Raw genomic sequence first — 16,982 nt, forward strand, 5'->3', positions numbered from 1 at the left:
CAAAGTGATACAAAATTTACAAAATCGATTGTTACTGGTGACGAGACATGGTGTTTTCAATATGAGCCCCTCACACAGCGGCAGAGGGCAGCGTAGTTGAACCCAAAGAAGCTGAAACCAAAGAAAGTGCGCATGCAAAAGAGTCGAGTAAAGACATTGCTAACCGTTTTCTTCGATTCAAAAGGAATAATTCACAAGGAATTTCTGCCAGAGGGTCAAACAGTGAATTCTAATTATTATATCGGAGTCCTCGAACGTTTGTGGGCGATGATTCTTCGAATTCGACCTGAATATCGAGAGCCAGGTTCCTGGTCGCTCCTCTACGACAATACCCCACCCCACAAATCGAAGATCGTGCGCTTTTTTGGGGGGGGGGGCCAGAAAAGGGATCACATTCCTTGATCATCCTCCGTATTCGCCAGATTTGGCTCCAGCAGATTTCTGGTTGCTCCCAAAAGTAAGTTGGCAATGAAAGGAGACCGTCACGACACCACCCAAAATATCCAAAGGGAATCTACCGCAGTTTTAAATGCGATACCGAAAAGGAGTATAGTGACTGATTTTGAAAACTTTTCAATCGATTCCAGCTATGTATTGATTCAGAAGGAGACTATTTTGAATAAAAAGAGTGAAATTTTGAAAATAATTCACGTCTTGTATTTTTAATTAAAACAGTCCTAACAGAACCTGGACACACTGTGTATGTAGGACGTGTCGGTGACTGTATATGTAGGACGTGTGGGTGAATGCTATATAAGCAGAGTGACGTTCTGAGCGTTTTTTTATTGCTAGTGGGTTGGGACTAAGTCCCTTGTACTGCGGCCACTTCTGGCCTATTTTACCAGCTCCAGATGATAGGTGAGGGTGATTGTGGAGCAATCGGTGGAATGAAGACTAGCAGGGGAAACCGAAGTACTTGGAGAAAAACTGCCCCAGCGCCACTTTGACCACCATAAATCCCACTTGACCAGACCCAGCATCGAACCCGGGCCGCCGCGGTGGAAATCCAGCGACTAACCGCTTGAACTATGGTTCGGCCTTCGTTCTGAGCATACCGTATTTAAATACATAACTTATCTCAAATTGTGCGGCCCGGCTTCGATCCTGGGTCTGGTCAAGTGGGATTTGTGGTGGACAAAGTGGCGCTGGGGCAGTTTTTCTCCAAGTACTTCGGTTTCCCTTGCTAATCTTCATTCCATCAACTGCTCCACAATCACCCTCGCCTATCATCTGGGGCTGGTACAATAGGCCAGAAGTGACCGCAGTGCAAGGCACTAGCAATAAAAATACCTCAAATTTTACGAAATTTTGTACAATTAAGCGCCACTTAAATTCAGTACTACTGGCTAAAAGGGAACACATCAGCATGTGTGCAGGAAAGAACGCTACGAGTTCCCGTATCATCGCACTACGACAGCGACCTCTTTCCGTCGTACTACGCATAGACCCGTTGTTAAACGGTGACACTCTTAATCAGCGGCCGTTGCTAGGTAACGCCCGCAAAATTGCGTGCAATAATATAACAACGTTATGCAACCCGTTTCTAGGCAACTGATCTGTAAACACTCATCTAAAACAATAGAATAATTGTTAGAAACGGTCTTTTATATGCGGTCCGTCCAAAGTTGTTAGAAAGAAGACAACTAGGGCAATCCAATTAGTTGAGGCTGAGCTCTGCAAGGGAGTCTGAGGAAAGGTGGCGATCTTGTTCAGTTAGTAGCTGAAAGTCCGGCTGAGAAGAAGAGAGTTAGTTGCTAGAGTGAGGCTGTGAAAAGAGGACTATGCGTGCTGTAGTTATAGTCAGACTGTTATAATTACTGTGTGAAAATCCGTTACCAGCATATGACTAGTGAATACTTAGAAGACCTAGCGTGAGGTAGTGGTTTGTGCAGTGTGTACTCGTATATCAGCAATAGCGCTGTAATTACTTCTAGTTCCGAGTTGTGTCAATAAATCAAATTCACCAGTCTATTCAGTTATTCAGTATTAGAGGGGGTGGGTTTCCCCATGCACCGCGACCAGTGGTCTATTGTATGTCCCCTTTAATTTCTACTGTCACCATATCCTACCGGTACTGATTCTCGCTATCCGCCCCTTTCTGCCAGCGAGGTCGGCCCTCTTCTCGCAGTGGTACCCGATAACTTCCCCATCTACCGGAGGCAATGGAAACTTTTTGCCTAATTTTGCTCAGAGGTCTCTCCTAGAGACATGAGGATCTTTTACGTGCCGTGAATCTACAATACGGAACCCACGGCTTAAAGTCCCTCCCGGAGGACTTGTTCCCTGAATTTTTCCGCCCTTAAAAATTCCACCCGCCTACCTTGAGTCATGAGGTGGGAACGTTACCCCTAGACTACGGAGGCCGCTTTAGCCCGTCTATAATCACACCCCTAAATACGTAACAGGATACTCGTATTTTGTATGCGGCTTACTCTTTGGTCGCTTTGCAGAATTGGGAGAACTGATACACAAGCAGAATGGACTGGCTGTAGTATACACGAGTGAGTTCTGTTAGGCAGTCACCAAGTTCACCGCGGCCGGTAAAGCCCTCTCCTTCTGATGGTATCGCGCGCCAATTAAAGCCCGTGTGAATTTGCGACCCCCGGGAGGCAAGATGACACGCGCCCCGGGACACCCCGCCAACATTCTTTCGCCCCGAGCAGGTCATCCCGCATACAGCCGCGTGCCTCCCGTCTAAATGTGATACATGCGCGCGCCGTCTAAACAGGCCATTTTATTGGGTTAAATTAGAAGAATATTCGTGAATGAGTCAGTATAACTCTTGTTTAATGCGCTGGAGATTAAGTGAACTAAGTCCAGTTTTTGAGTCACTTGTCCCATTCGTTCTTAAAACAGAAGATACTGCTAGGTAGCTTTTGATATAGGCCCGAATGCATTTAATGTTTGTTATTTAAATCTACTTGCAGGTGGTGTGGATACGTATCCATCGCCTTCATCTCTTTTGTTAACCTCTTCTTTATTTTCGTCTTAAAAACTAAAACCGTCATATTCTTTTAAAGACATCAGTTCAGATTTCTGCGTTGGTTTTCTCCCAGTGTCTTGAGAGTGAACTAAAGAAACTGTTACAAATACAGTTTATCCCTGCGTATTATCTTCTGACAAGGGTGTAGGTAAACAAATTGCCAAGCACATGAGCTTGTACTGTGATGACTAGACCCACAAACTTCAAATTAAATTTGATGTTAGCAATATTATTCAGCTGCTGTATGTGAGGTACTTGCTGCAGTCTTCTCGGTTGTGACGCCGTGTGGTTTGGAGAGAGCCAGCACAGCTAGATGCCTATACTCATATTTTTTTCTCGGCTTACTCTTAGATATTGAAGATGGAGATGATACATTCCTTCGAAACGTCGGCCTCTCTCTGAATTAGAACCCAGAGAGCCATACTCTTCATATACGCAACCGCTCCTCGGGAATAAGAATCATCACAAGTCTCTGCTGTTAACAAATTCCAGAACAATTTTCCGTTATTTTTAGGTACAGCTTGTTATATATTTGTTCATTAATTCCTCCATTTTTCGGTTGTGGAGGACATCTTCAGGCAATTGGTACATTCATCATTGCTTGCCGCGAAACAGTGCATTGGCTGTACGATTTGAGGTTCTCAAGTCTGTGGTTATGAAAAGTTTTATAATGTGGGATATAACGCCGTGTAGCCCTTTGAAGTTAACAGAGGTTCCGGAAGAATATGTCGCCTCCATCTTCAGTGTCGAACGATAAGACAAGCAAGAAACCGGTGTGAAATCAAGTAGCAAGTTCTGCTCTCAGTTGACTTTCAACGGAGTGAGCGGCGTTGTATCAAAAGAGACAGAACTGTACATTAACTAAATTTTACATGTTGGTTCTTGTGAAAACGTGGTAAGAGAAATAGGAATTGTATAGCATTGGGATATATTGACTTTTAGAGTATTCGTTTGTGTATCATATGAGAACACCAATGGATTCACAGTACAGTATTACAGTTCTAGGTTTTGAAATCGTCGACATTTCGACAGCTGAGTTTTACGTCTGGCGCGGATCGGACGAGTCGAGCTGAGGGCTCGAGGCCTACATGTTGCTGTCAACTTGTTTTTGGGTGTGATCGTTATAGTTAACGTAACAGTAAATCCCCGCTAATCCCGATAAGTGAGCGAAATATAGCCTTAAAACAAACAAAAACTTTAGAACACAAACAAATGGAAAATTTAATGATGTAAGTATTCCTGTAACAGGCCGTAATGGCCCATAGGGTTGTGAGAAGTTGAGAGTCCCACACTGTCTAGACAATCGACTCACAGATGGCAGTGAAGTCAGCCTTACGCGCCGACCGTCCTTTATCCTCAGGAAGATTCCTGGTACTTATTTCTGTTAGAGGCTGAGTCGACCCCAGGGCCATAGTGCGACTGAAAGGATTAGGTCAATTGATAAAAATCCGCCTCATCGGGGCTTGAACCCGAGGCCTTCCAGCTTGTAGCATAGTGCCTCAACCAACTATGCTAATGCGTCACCCAAATGATATAAGCAGTGTTCATGAAAATACAAGTATATAACCAAGTATCACTGTAGAACCTTTATTTAAAACCTATAAAAAGACAATACATTTTTTCGTCGATATAAGGCTCATAAGTTATACTTGTTTTTGAACGTAATAATGCAAGTTTGAAGAAACGGTCAAGTTTTGTTTGAACAGAGAAGTGACTCATCTACCTTCCTAAATATACGTGTCTTTTAAAGCACGTACTGAACTGTCAAGAGCGTTTTTAATTTTTCATGTTTCTATTCGGATTATCTCACATTCTTATTAACTGTAACCGGATTTGAGAGGGTTCACTGCATAAGAAACCGCCAGTTTCGGTCTACTGTCGATGCTAAATTCGTTTTATAACAATGGCAATAATGTGTGTCCGATATCTCCCACGTACAGAACGGAAAATTATAGAGTGACGAATTTGAAAGGTCCGAATATGATGACAGCCTAATTTTCTGGTTGTTGCAGAATAAACTGAAAAGTGTGATATTACGTTACAAATGAACGCATCTGCAAACCACAGTGTGGGGGAGGCACCCCTTCGCCCATTACGCACAGCAGCCCGAGTGCATTCATTAGCGTCATTACGCCACTTCTGTGTACACACTGTGAGATCATGAAATGTTAACTAAAGCCCAATAATGGGGAGACATTGCCTCGTTACTGTGGATCAATCTGGTCGCCTTAAAAAAAATGACAGTTTGCATCTCCTCACCCCACCTGTTTCCAAGGCACGTGCTCTCCAGAGAATAACAATAAGAGAGAAGGCCGTCTGGCTGCTGGGACAGGCCGCCACTAACCCCTTGTGTACTTCGCTTTGTTTTGTTACCAACCGCGGACACGTTGCTACCCCGGATTGCTACGAAACAGTGTAAGGTTAGTCTAGGCCAGAATTATAGCTGTGGAACGTAATGATCGTTCCCGTGTCAACAATTCCTGAACGGCAATATCTCTTCAATTAACCGTGTTCCCTCCAAGATGGAATATAGCTCAGGAAGTATGCTGACCAAGGTCCGGGCTGGATGACCAGAGTATGTGACTTCGATTCCTGACTTGCTCTGGGGCCTGTCCAGCCTCCCATCCAGTTGGTATACGGGGCTTTCTACCGGGGAGTAAAAAGACCGGAGCATGAAGTTGACAAATTTTCTCCATCTTGTACAGGGGTTAACAATGCATGCAATTATACCCTCAATCTCCCATAGGTCTTCACTGTATAGGTCTTAATTAAGCATAGAGACAATATTATCTTCACCTTATCCATCTTCGTCCCAATCTTCACAGTGCATGTTGCAAAGATATTTCTCCCAAAAAGTTCTGCACCTATGAATCCACTCTCCCTATTCTAGCTACATTCCCAGCCTGTCACAGGCAGTACAGACTTATCTGTTGTAAGAGTACAAGAGTATGTTACAATCGTCAATTAAACCTCGATAAAACAATTTACACTTTAAAGCACGGTGGTTACTCAATGTACCACCTGCTGTAATATTAAAGAATTATTTACATTACGCCCACACAACGTATTCACACATTTCATTCTTAGAATAAGAAGCATTAACAGATTTGTCTTTATGACGGAGGTGGAGTTTGTTTTCTGTGAGGAATAAACTGAATTCTCAAATAGTTAGACGAACTCGGAGCTTCAGAAGGTTAACTGTTAATTGAAATTCTGTTCCAGACCCAAAGACATTAAAGCCGCTTCCTTATTCAGAGGTGTTATGGTTGGCAACCCTGACTGGAGCCCCCTTCCCTCTTTCGCCTACTCTAGATAATGTCACGTGGTCGTTCATTATCATGGATAGAAATTTTTTAGCTTCGTGAGCCGGACAATTCGATGTGGATCTGCTCCTCGCTTCAGAGCTCACCTCAGTTCCGCTGTGTCCTCACACATGTAGAGAACAGAAATCGGTATCTCACTACCCAAGACAACACGTAAGAGATGTACGCAGGCGCAGAACCAGATAAACTCAATTTGTTATCGATATCTCTGCTCACATTAATCTGTAAATACTGTTAATCAGTCGCAGTAGCGTAGTTGGTTGAGGCACTATGCTAAAAGCTGGAAGGTCGTGGGATCGAGTCCCGATGAGGTCATTGGATTCTTTTCACTTTACCTAATATTTCCAGCCGCACTATGGCCCTGGGGTCGACTTAGCCTCTAACAGAAATGAGTATCAGGAATATTCTTGGAATATTCTTGGGGGTAAAGGGCGACCAGCTCGTAGGACTGACAACCTTACCGCTATTTATGAGCGACTGTCTAGAAAATGTGGGAACCTTAACATCTCACAACCCTAGGGGCCTCCACGGCCTGTTACAGGGATACCTTTACAATTTGTTTTTTTACTGTTAGTCAGTTGAAGCAATGAGAGTTGTGGAATATTCGCCGAACAGTAACGACGTGAGCACAGAGGCTGAAGAATCTCCATTATTAAGATCCGTAACCGGGAAACGACTATCGAAATCAGACTGAGAAGGCTTAGCGTGTGCTGCAGTGATCTGTAAAGTGTGGAGAATAGCGATAGTGTTATAGTTACTTGTAGGTTCGATCTGTAAGTGGTCAATAAATCAATCTCCAATCCAAACCCCGTCCACAGTCACTCATACAAGTAGCAGTATTATGGCTAAACAGACAAACGCTAGTTTTAACGTCATAGCTGAAGAGACATACGTTGGTTTAAATGTCAGGGATAAAGATACAGGCTGTGCCTCCATGTGACATGATACGTGTGCGTGAGCCCAAGGGCAGAACACCGCAGACTGAGCGCGTTTCAGAAGAGTATAGGCACTGAGAACGAACTCCAATGGGAAAAGAGATTCGCAGTTTACACTCTTTGCCAATAATTGTTAAGGCATCACGCCAAGGAGGGTAAGATTGACAGGACATATAGCAGGTGTGGGAGATATGAGAATTTCTGGAACATTTTCCTGTGCCAATGGGCTTGGGGTAGAATAAGGTAGCGTGCTGCTTTGAGCGCAATAATGCACCTTCGGAACCTATAAGAAGTGACCTGCTCGATGACTATCAGCTTCTCGAGACTGTGCTCCATCGAGTTAATTAATTCGTCTCTTTATATCCGAAAGTGGATGATACAAGCGCGGTAAGCAATCATTTCACGTCTGTACTGCGTATAACCGGTGGAGAGATTAGAGCTTCCACTCATCAAGGGCGGGGCAGGGGAGGGTGGAAAGTCAATTATATCGCTTAGAGCCCGGCCAGTATTAATAATGTTGAGCCGTCTTTATTGTCCTGCGGGCAGGGGCGCAGGCAGGGTGAGTCAGTGCGATGGCTCGCCGTTATGCAGCGACTTGCGACAGGATGCTTATAACGACGTGCGTGTCCTATTTGTCATCCCACAATGCAGAATGAATGAATGCGCGAATGAATAAAGAAAATTACGAATAACACAAAGGGAGCGAAAAGCCCTTATTCGTTGACTCTCCTAAGATTATCCGACGCGAAAAACTTTATTTCAATTCTTAGAAGAGTGACTGTAGTTCTTCTCTTGGCCGCTGCGCCCAGAGCGGCTCTGCTGAGAAGCGTTCATTTGGACAGAGAGTGGTGCATATTGTTATTACGAAACCTAGAATGCGTAGAGCTTTACCTTCGCGCCTTCTCTTAGCCCTCACATCTCGGTACTTATGTACACCTGTACACCTATATTCTTTTTTGCGCTTGTCCACACAACTGTTTCTCCTTCTGTGCGCAGGTCTGGTTCCAGAACCGGCGGGCGAAATGGCGCAAAACCGAGAAGTGCTGGGGACGAAGTACCATCATGGCGGAGTACGGGCTGTATGGTGCCATGGTCCGCCACTCCTTGCCACTCCCCGAGACCATCCTGAAGAGTGCCAAAGAGAGCAACGAGTGTGTGGCTCCGTGGCTCCTAGGTAGGGACACAACCACAGCATGAATATGTTTCTTGCGCGCGGGGCAAATGCAGTGAGTATTAGCAAACAGCTTTGACAACAAGTTGCACGCAAGGCACTGCACATACAGCACGTAAAGACGTACCGGGCGAACTACTTGCACGTACTAGGAAAACTGCAGTCTTCACACTGAATTATTATCTTCGTTCTTTCCCGTTACGACCGCTCATTGCTCTTATGTATCGAAAAGAACACAAGAGAAAATAATTTCACACTCTGAAAGATAAGCACCACGACTTAGCACTTGCATCTAACGGTTAGTTTTCACTTTCTCAGATCTTTGCTCTAGAACAAAATATATAAACTCAGTCAGGCCTACATATGTAAACAAACAGTGATTTAACAATTTAATTTGTATTAAAAAGCTAATGGAAGTTCATACGCTCCAACACATAACAAAATACGATTAAGGTTTAAATATTACATTGTATAAATGGCGATAGGATATGGAAACCAAAATTTCAACAAGAAAAATTAACCTCATGTTGAGGCATTATGCTACAAATCAGAAGTTCGCGGGGTCCGATTCCTGATGTCATTGGATTTTCAATTGATCTAATCCTCCCAGCAGCACTATGGCCCAGGGGTCGACTCAGCCTCTAACAGAAACGAGTACCAGGAATCTCCCTGTAGTTAAGAGACGGCCGGCGCTTAAGGCTGACGACCTCACCGCCATCTGCGAGCCGACTGTCTAGAAAATATGGGAGCCTTGACGTCTCACAACCCTACGGGCCTCCACGGCCTGTTACAGGGATACCTTTACTACTTTTTTAGTTTTGAGAGAAATGGTCAGTCAGAAATATTGTACCTTGAACGGCTCGAAGCACAAAACACATTTCAAATATCCGGTTACAAGATTCGCATAAGCACGAGAGACCACGAACGTGAAGTTTGAATAATCACAAAGAACTCCTTCGTGAAATTGTTTGTACTGAGAAATTAGTGGGCAGAAAAGGACGGTTCCCACTCAGTGCTTATTATTCACGTAAATATCAAAGAACAGACAGCCGAACGCTTTATGCATGTTCTTCGGGTTTATGGTCAGGCCCTCTGATCTGTTTCAATTCTGAACTGACTTTTGGAACTGAATTTCTAGTCATTTGCTAGGAACCTTGGGTGAGGGAATGGCCCGTCACAAGGCCTCTACCTATACAGGACAACACAGACACACAAAAACTACACTCTACCTCACTGTCTCAAATAGGATTCCAAACCACGGTTCCAATCTTCAAGGTCAAAGTCCGTAGTTCCCTTCGGCAGCATGGCCACTGCTCAGTTAAACTTATGAAAACCATGAAAAATGGCGAACATTTTGGACATAAATTAGAAGATAATTTACTCCTTAGCAGAGGGATAAAGAGAGGAACGAAGTGCTGTACTCCGACGGAGTACTCACACTTTCCAAATGCACTATCACGTACTTGAAGCTCTGCAAGCGTCGATGTAGTGTGTGTTTATCACAAAGATAAATATGTATCTATTGCTGCAATATTCACATTATAAAAATATGGGAAGGAGCCAGAATAGCTCATTCGGTATAGCGACTGGCTACCGGATGGACGACCGAATGGTCGGAGTTCGAGTGCCAGTACGGTCAAGAATTTTCTCTTCTTCACAGCATCCAGACCAGCTCTGGGGCCCACCCAGCTTCCTATCCAATGGGTTCTTTCTCCCGGGATAAAGCTGCCGGGGCTTGAAGTCCATAACTCATCTCCATCTAGTGCTGAGCTCAAGAAAACGTGTAACTATACACCAACTCCGCCGATTACAGTGGCCGCGCAGTCTAAGTCACGAACGGTCTTCGCCCGCTTGAACATTGCGGTCATGGGTTCGTATCCCACTCGAGGCATGGATGTTTGTGTGCGTTTATTCTGTGTTTGTGCTAGGTAGCGGCCTTGCGACGGGCTGATCCCCCGTCTAAGGAGTCCTACCGACTGTGTATAGATTAAGAAGCTGAAAAAGCGGACAAGGTCCACAAGGGCTGTAGAGCCATCCGAACCCCCATATGTCTTCATGATGTAGTACTTAACTAGCCAAGCATAGGGACAACTTCACTTTTTATAATGGTGGGAGCCGTTTACAATTTAGTTAAATATATACTGTCGAAACATGTTTCGAGAAGCAGCTCTGAAATACAGAAATCCGTTGGGAAGGAAATACAAGTAAAAATGACAGAAAAGAATCTTAGCTTTTTTTTTTTTAGCGGAACTTACAATATCGCAGTCAGCAAAGAGCAAGAGAAGTTTCACAGTTTCTTCATCCAGTCGGCTTACAGCAACTGCGAACGCTGTAGCACCTTCACAGGAGTACACAATGGCACGCGTTCAGAACTCCCACCCAGTCAGTATTCACATGTTATTTATATAATTTATTTAAGAATAGAATAATGGTCGTAATTTGACAGCTACATAACCTGTACTCAGGTCCGTCCCTCAAGGGAATTGGGGCCCTAGGAAGGTCAGCCTATACAGGACCTTTGATAACTATAGCGGCGAAAATGTCTAACTCAAATTACTTGGTTTTAACTCTATTTGCCCAGACTCCCTGTCGACCAAAAGAATACCGTCGTGCTATACGGTAACCCGGAATACTCGGTTCCAATAGAATTGTCGGCTTGGCAGCAGACTGCTCTATCGGCCTTCCTTAAGAAAGGAATAGTCCGACAGTTCAACGCTTCCTTCTGCAGGCGTGGCAATTATCAATGCCACAAATCTTTTCAGGAAACCCTTCCATTTTCTTCTACTCTCAATTCTTTTACCGTATCCTTTCAGTTCCCGAGTTTAATTCTGTCCTGTGTCTGGTCATCATCATCATCATTTGGTAAAACAGCCGTTTCTTAGCCATAGCTTTCCTTATACGATTCTGACAGATTTTATGCACTTTTCTCTTCTTTGGATTTCGCAACAATAATTTTATTGCAGAGCAAGATCGTCAGCCTTGAGTCCAACCTCCATCCTGGCAGTCCATGTCTCTGTATTTATGTCAACCAGGAACACGGTGGCTCCGTTATACCCCCAGGCACTGGGTTCCCTTTTCGTCGCCTTCTACGACTCGCAGGGCTACGGTGGAGGTATTCTAATCCGCCTCCACACGGGGAGTCCTGTATCTTTGCCCTGCTAATCGCCGATCGTTTTATATCTTTATCCCGCGCAATGTTCCAGAGAGACTCCAAACATTGCGAGATCTTACACTGCTGCCTGACGCGGTATATTTCACATTCCTCAGTCAGTCTGCCCCTTGCAACTAATTATCAAACGGCCTGCTCGCAGATAGGCTAATGCTTCATCTCTCCTCATTGCTAACATGCTCACCAACACGGCAGTAAAGTTTCTCAGGTCTCCTCCTTGCACTTTTATGCAAAGTGATGAACGCGGGGAAATGACGTCGGACAGTCTACAGATAGAATATATACGGTTCACTGGAAATTTCTTGGAAGACGGCCCGAGAATTGCTTTCTGTTTGTACAGATGTGGTTTCGCATTTTATCAGAATACGGGATGCCTTATTGTCGAAATAAATTGCTCACCTCCGTCTTATTGTTGTTTGAATGTTTTACCCTCCAGCTGGGTCCACTCGCAACGGCGGCCACTGATTGGCCTATTGTACCTGCCCCAGGTGATTATGATGATGAAGAATTTGGTGGAATGAAGATTGGCAGGGAAAACCGAAGTTCTCTGAGAAAACCTGCCCCAGCGCTATTTTGTCCACCACAAATCCCATTTGACTAGACCCGGGATCGAACCCGGGCCGCCGCGTTTGGGAAGCCAGCGACTAACCGCTTGATGTTCTACCTTACTATACGGTGCAATCACCGAATTCAGTTGCAGATCTGGAATTCACTTCACACGCGGCCATTCTCCATGATTCGTCAAGTTAATTTGTTTAAGGGCCCCCATACACACACAGTTTGGCCTCCAGTTCGGCCTGCACAGTTGAAGACTGAAAGGCAAAACTGACGTGTGGTGCGGCCGGCCGGCCAATCGTTTGGACTGTTGGCCTATGGGAAAACCGTCAGTCCGTCAGTTCTGCCTGCAGGACCGTAGCACGTGACGTGTGTGACTCAACATTATAGGCTGGAAGACCGTGATTGTTTCATGAAGCCTGCCGCTTTATCTGCGCATGTATGAGGAGGAAATGGAGGGGGTAAACTGTCACAGTTTTGCCTGTAAGGTCGATCGAAAGGCCAAACTGTGTGTATGGGGGGTCTAAGGGACCTTACAGGCAAAATTTTCAGTTTTCCCTGACGCTTTCCTTCCCCATACACGAGCAGATAAACCAGCAGGCTACACGCCACAGTCACAGTCTTCAAGCCTATATTGCTGAAACACAGTCTAAGGCCCCCCATACACACACAGTTTCGCCTTCCGATCGACCTTACAGGCAAAACTGTGACAGATAAAGCGGCAGGCTGCATGCCACAATCACAGTCTTCAAGCCTATGTTGCCGGGTGCAGTGCAGTCTTGTTTAGTTGTTGAAACATGTCTACAATTGATGAACTGTTCATATGCAGCTATCGCGTGTGTATTGTGTGTAGTACAACAATTTCGGGAAATAGAGGTCTACGCTACTCATTCCAGATTTCTTAGCCATCAGTACTTTCTTCCGTTCCTTTCTGAAAATGCTACGTTGATTGCTGATCTTTTTCAACACACTTTCCTTGTCAGCTGGGGGATCAATTGTAAAAAGGAAAGTAAAGCTATCCCTTTAACAGGCTGTGATGGCCCATAGGGTTGTGAGACGTTGAGGGTCCCACCTTATCTAGACAATCGGCTCAAAGATGGCGGTAAGGTTGTCGGCCTTACGCGTCGGCCGCGCTTTACTCCCCAGGAAAATTATTTAATTAATTCCTGGTACTCATTTCTGTTAGAGGCTGAGTCGAACCCAGGGTCTTAGTGCGACTGGAAGTATTAGGTAAAGTTAAAAAAAATCCAATGACCTCAGCGGGACTTGAACCCGCGACCTTTCGGCTTGTAGTATAGTGCCTCAACCAACTACGCTACCGCGTGCCCCTGGGATCTATTGTTTTAACTTTTTTCCGTAAGTGCTGAATAAGCACTCTCTTTCATCTCACGGTTGTAGTATTCTTTGCTCTTGACCGTCCAAATAGAAGGATGACCACGAAATTCTCAATAAATTACAGTAAAAAGTCCTTCGACCATGTCGCCACAGTACAAAATACAATATCTCGGTGCAAGTTTCAAAATGCCACGTTCTTAAGAAATGACACACAACGCGAAACAGTACTGAAGAACACGAGACAGCAGCAGCAACTGAGCGATTGGCCTGCCGGTATTGTCACACACGTGCGTTCCGCCTGTCACGTGCTACGTCCTGCAGGTAGAACTGACGGGTTTCCCACAGGCCAGCAATCCAAACGATTGGCCCTGCCGGCCGCACCACACACATCAGTTTTGCCTTTCAGTCTTCAACTGTGCAGGCCGACGGGAGGCCAAACTGTGTGTGTATGGGGTTCCTAAGGTAACCTTCACTATTTCGGCTACATTTCCCGTATTATCTGAGAATTACTAATGAATCAATTCCAGGAGGAGTTTGCGAGCCCTAACACAGATAATTAGTCGTCGGCTTTCCCACAGCGCTGGCCTTCCTTCGATCTCAGGCCAGGCAGGTGAGATTTGTGGTGGGCGAAATGTCACTGGGGTAGGTACATCGGCTGACCCCGTCAGTTGCCATTACACCAACTGCTCAATATTGTCACAGACAGGATATGGATTGGATGTTGTATTTATTGACCACGTGTATACGCCAATCGAAAATACAAGTAATTACGGTGAATCTCCACAATTCACACATCACCACAGCACTCGCTAAGTCCTTTTCCAAACTGCTATGCCTTCAACAGCCGTTCCCTAGCGAAGACATCTAACAGTGGGTATTTCTTCAGCTTCCCGCACCCATGTCGTTACTCTCCGGCGAATATCCCGCAACTGGATTCACTCAGCCAGCCTGGGGCCCTCCCTATATAGCCTCGGGACGGACCGAATAGAAATCACCGCCTCCAATGTTGTTTGGGCGGTTGCCTAACGACAACCCGAATATCGCTGGCGTGTTTACCGGCCGTTACCAAGTAACGCACGTTCCTTCTCGCGATCGTTGCAAAGCAACGGTACTACAACCTACATTATCGACACCACAGAATATTGCTACTGACTACGCAGGGAAGTGTCGTTAGTTAACTGTATTAGGAAGACATTCATTTGTCACGGGCAGATATATCGTTCACTTCTGAGTATTGGCCGTCACTAAACGAGTCGTCTGATACATGGGAAGGATAGGTATATATACCTATAACACCCAACTCAAGGGTGAGTATATATATATATTCGTATATACAGAGAAAGAGAGAGATCAGTCCCTGTTTTCCTCTTCCGCGAGATCTCTGAGAAGACTCACGCGGTTTTCTCTGATGTCATGCGATATAATTAGTCTGAAATCTACCTGTTCGTTAAAGTTTTCCCGTTTCTGAGTGTGCCCCTTCTCTGAATCGTGTGGAACCTGTCAGCTTCTCCATGAAACCCCTAACAGTTCGAGCCGCCTACTTTTCATATAAATTAACTACAGTTCTTGTGGGATTTGAAGTTCTCTCAGTGGTGGTTAAGAAGGGTGCCGTCTTCTGATTACAACCTACTTTATCATTGGTTTCTTGCTTGGATTATTCTTCGACCCTGAAAATAGGGGACATGTTCTTCCGAAACGTCGGTTGACTTTTCATGGGCTACACGGCGTTATATTCCAGTTCGTCAAGCGAAGCACAAATCGAACCATGACGCCTAGTAACACTTCATCTGCGAAAGCGTGGTTTGCTGGATGTAGCAAGAGAGTTAGGTGCTCACCTCACATTTAGTCTTGTCGCCATCCTGGTTCGCTTCCCTTGCGGTGCGCGCCCTCCGATGAGCGTTAACAATGGCAGTTCTTTTCTGCGCCCTTTCCAGAGAAACGGGTAATTGACCATGTCTTGCCCCGCTATCTTTGTAACACGGCACCCCAGCCGCTTCCTGCGATCCTTCAGCTCCGCCTTCTGATAAGGCAGCAGGCATAACACGGCAGCCTGAAATATTCCCAAATCAGCACTGAGCGGGGCGAAGTAGCGACAACGGTCCAGGCCCCTTTCAGAAGGTCTTCGGTTCGAATCTCGGCCGTCACACCCATTACACTACACTGAGATGATTTTCCTCAATCCCTGCGATCCGGGATAGCACACGGATTTGGACATAACTGCTTTTGCCAAAACCCTTTCGAGTTCAATCAGTTCCTTTCCGACGGTACACAGATTAGCTACTGTCAGCGTCGTAAAGGGATCTGCAGAGAGAGAAAGGTACAGAAAGGGAATCAAGAGTTCATTTACTTGCGGTTAATTTAGTCGATGCTGTCAGAAGCTCAGACTGTACGGCGTCAAATGGTACGATTACTGAATAATGTATTGGAAAGGCTGTGGATGGAATCATTCGTGGCCTGTTTCCAGGTACTGCCTACTTTTCATTTGGAGAGGCTGAGGGAACCAAGAAAATCCTCAGGATATTTGGTTTGGGGAATTATGCTACAAGCCGGAAGGTCGCGGGTTCGATTCCAAATTGTCACTCGATCATTTCAATTGACCTAATCCTTTCAGTCCCACTGTGGCTATGCGGTTGATTCAGCCTCTAACAGAAATGAATACCACGTGTCTTCCTGAGGTAAAGGGCGGTTGTCGCGTAAGGCTGACTTGACCGTCACAACCCTACAGACCTACACGCCGTTACAGGGATAGCTTTACATTTTACTTACCAGAATAGTTAGTTTTTCCGTCGGGACTAGAACCAAGCACCTGCTAAACAAAATAAGAAGCGTCGTCTAAGCCAGCTTGCTCGGTAAAAGTGACGTTTTCTGAAGGAGATTTCAAGAGCAGTTTCAAACAATTCGTGTCTGAATTTCATAATGTTTGCATTAAGAACTGCTCGTGTGGAAAGCAGCCCCTGCACAGACCGAGCGCACAGACTGAGCACAGGTCTGTGCGCGCTGCAGGCAGGGTGGGCACTGCATGATGAAAACAAATACACAGATGAAACCGGAAATAAGATAAAATAATTGAAACTTGAAACATAATAATTCAACGCTCTCGTTTCGTCAGATGTGGGATTCTGACATCAGTGATTATCTACCGCTCGTACAAAAGACTCTAGGACTAAAATGAGGAAAATTAATGCCTTCTAGAACGATCTACCAACATTCTGGAGACACAAGCTGCCTCCACCTCCAGGCTGGAGACGGGTGTGAAAATGGAGGTAGCAGATTGCTCTGAAACGTTGGTACCTATTCCTATATACCACATCCACATGGCGTCACATCCCACAAAACAGCAGTCGAAAAATTTGTTCCTGCACTTAAGTAACTAAGTACATGCCATGAAGAATTATATGGTAGCTCCACCATTCTTGAACTCGGCACTAGATGGAGGGTGAATGGACAGTTTCACGCCCCGGCCGCCTTATTCCCGAGGAAAGAGCCCTCGATACTCATTGAACAGGAGACC

The 16,982-nt window shown here is 45.2% G+C and overlaps 1 protein-coding gene across 1 annotated transcript in view; it reads left to right on the top strand.

The window, feature by feature from the left end:
• LOC111869509 (visual system homeobox 2) overlaps positions 1-16,982 on the top strand; it is a 310,651-nt gene that overhangs the window by 287,036 nt on the left and 6,633 nt on the right. The window contains exon 5 of the mRNA XM_033753461.1: positions 8,238-8,415. Coding sequence (XP_033609352.1) covers positions 8,238-8,415 — 178 coding nt within the window. The remainder of the gene's footprint in view (positions 1-8,237; positions 8,416-16,982) is intronic.

Source organism: Cryptotermes secundus, unplaced genomic scaffold (assembly GCF_002891405.2).
Source record: "Cryptotermes secundus unplaced genomic scaffold, Csec_1.0 scaffold10, whole genome shotgun sequence".
NCBI classification, from domain to species: domain Eukaryota; kingdom Metazoa; phylum Arthropoda; class Insecta; order Blattodea; family Kalotermitidae; genus Cryptotermes; species Cryptotermes secundus.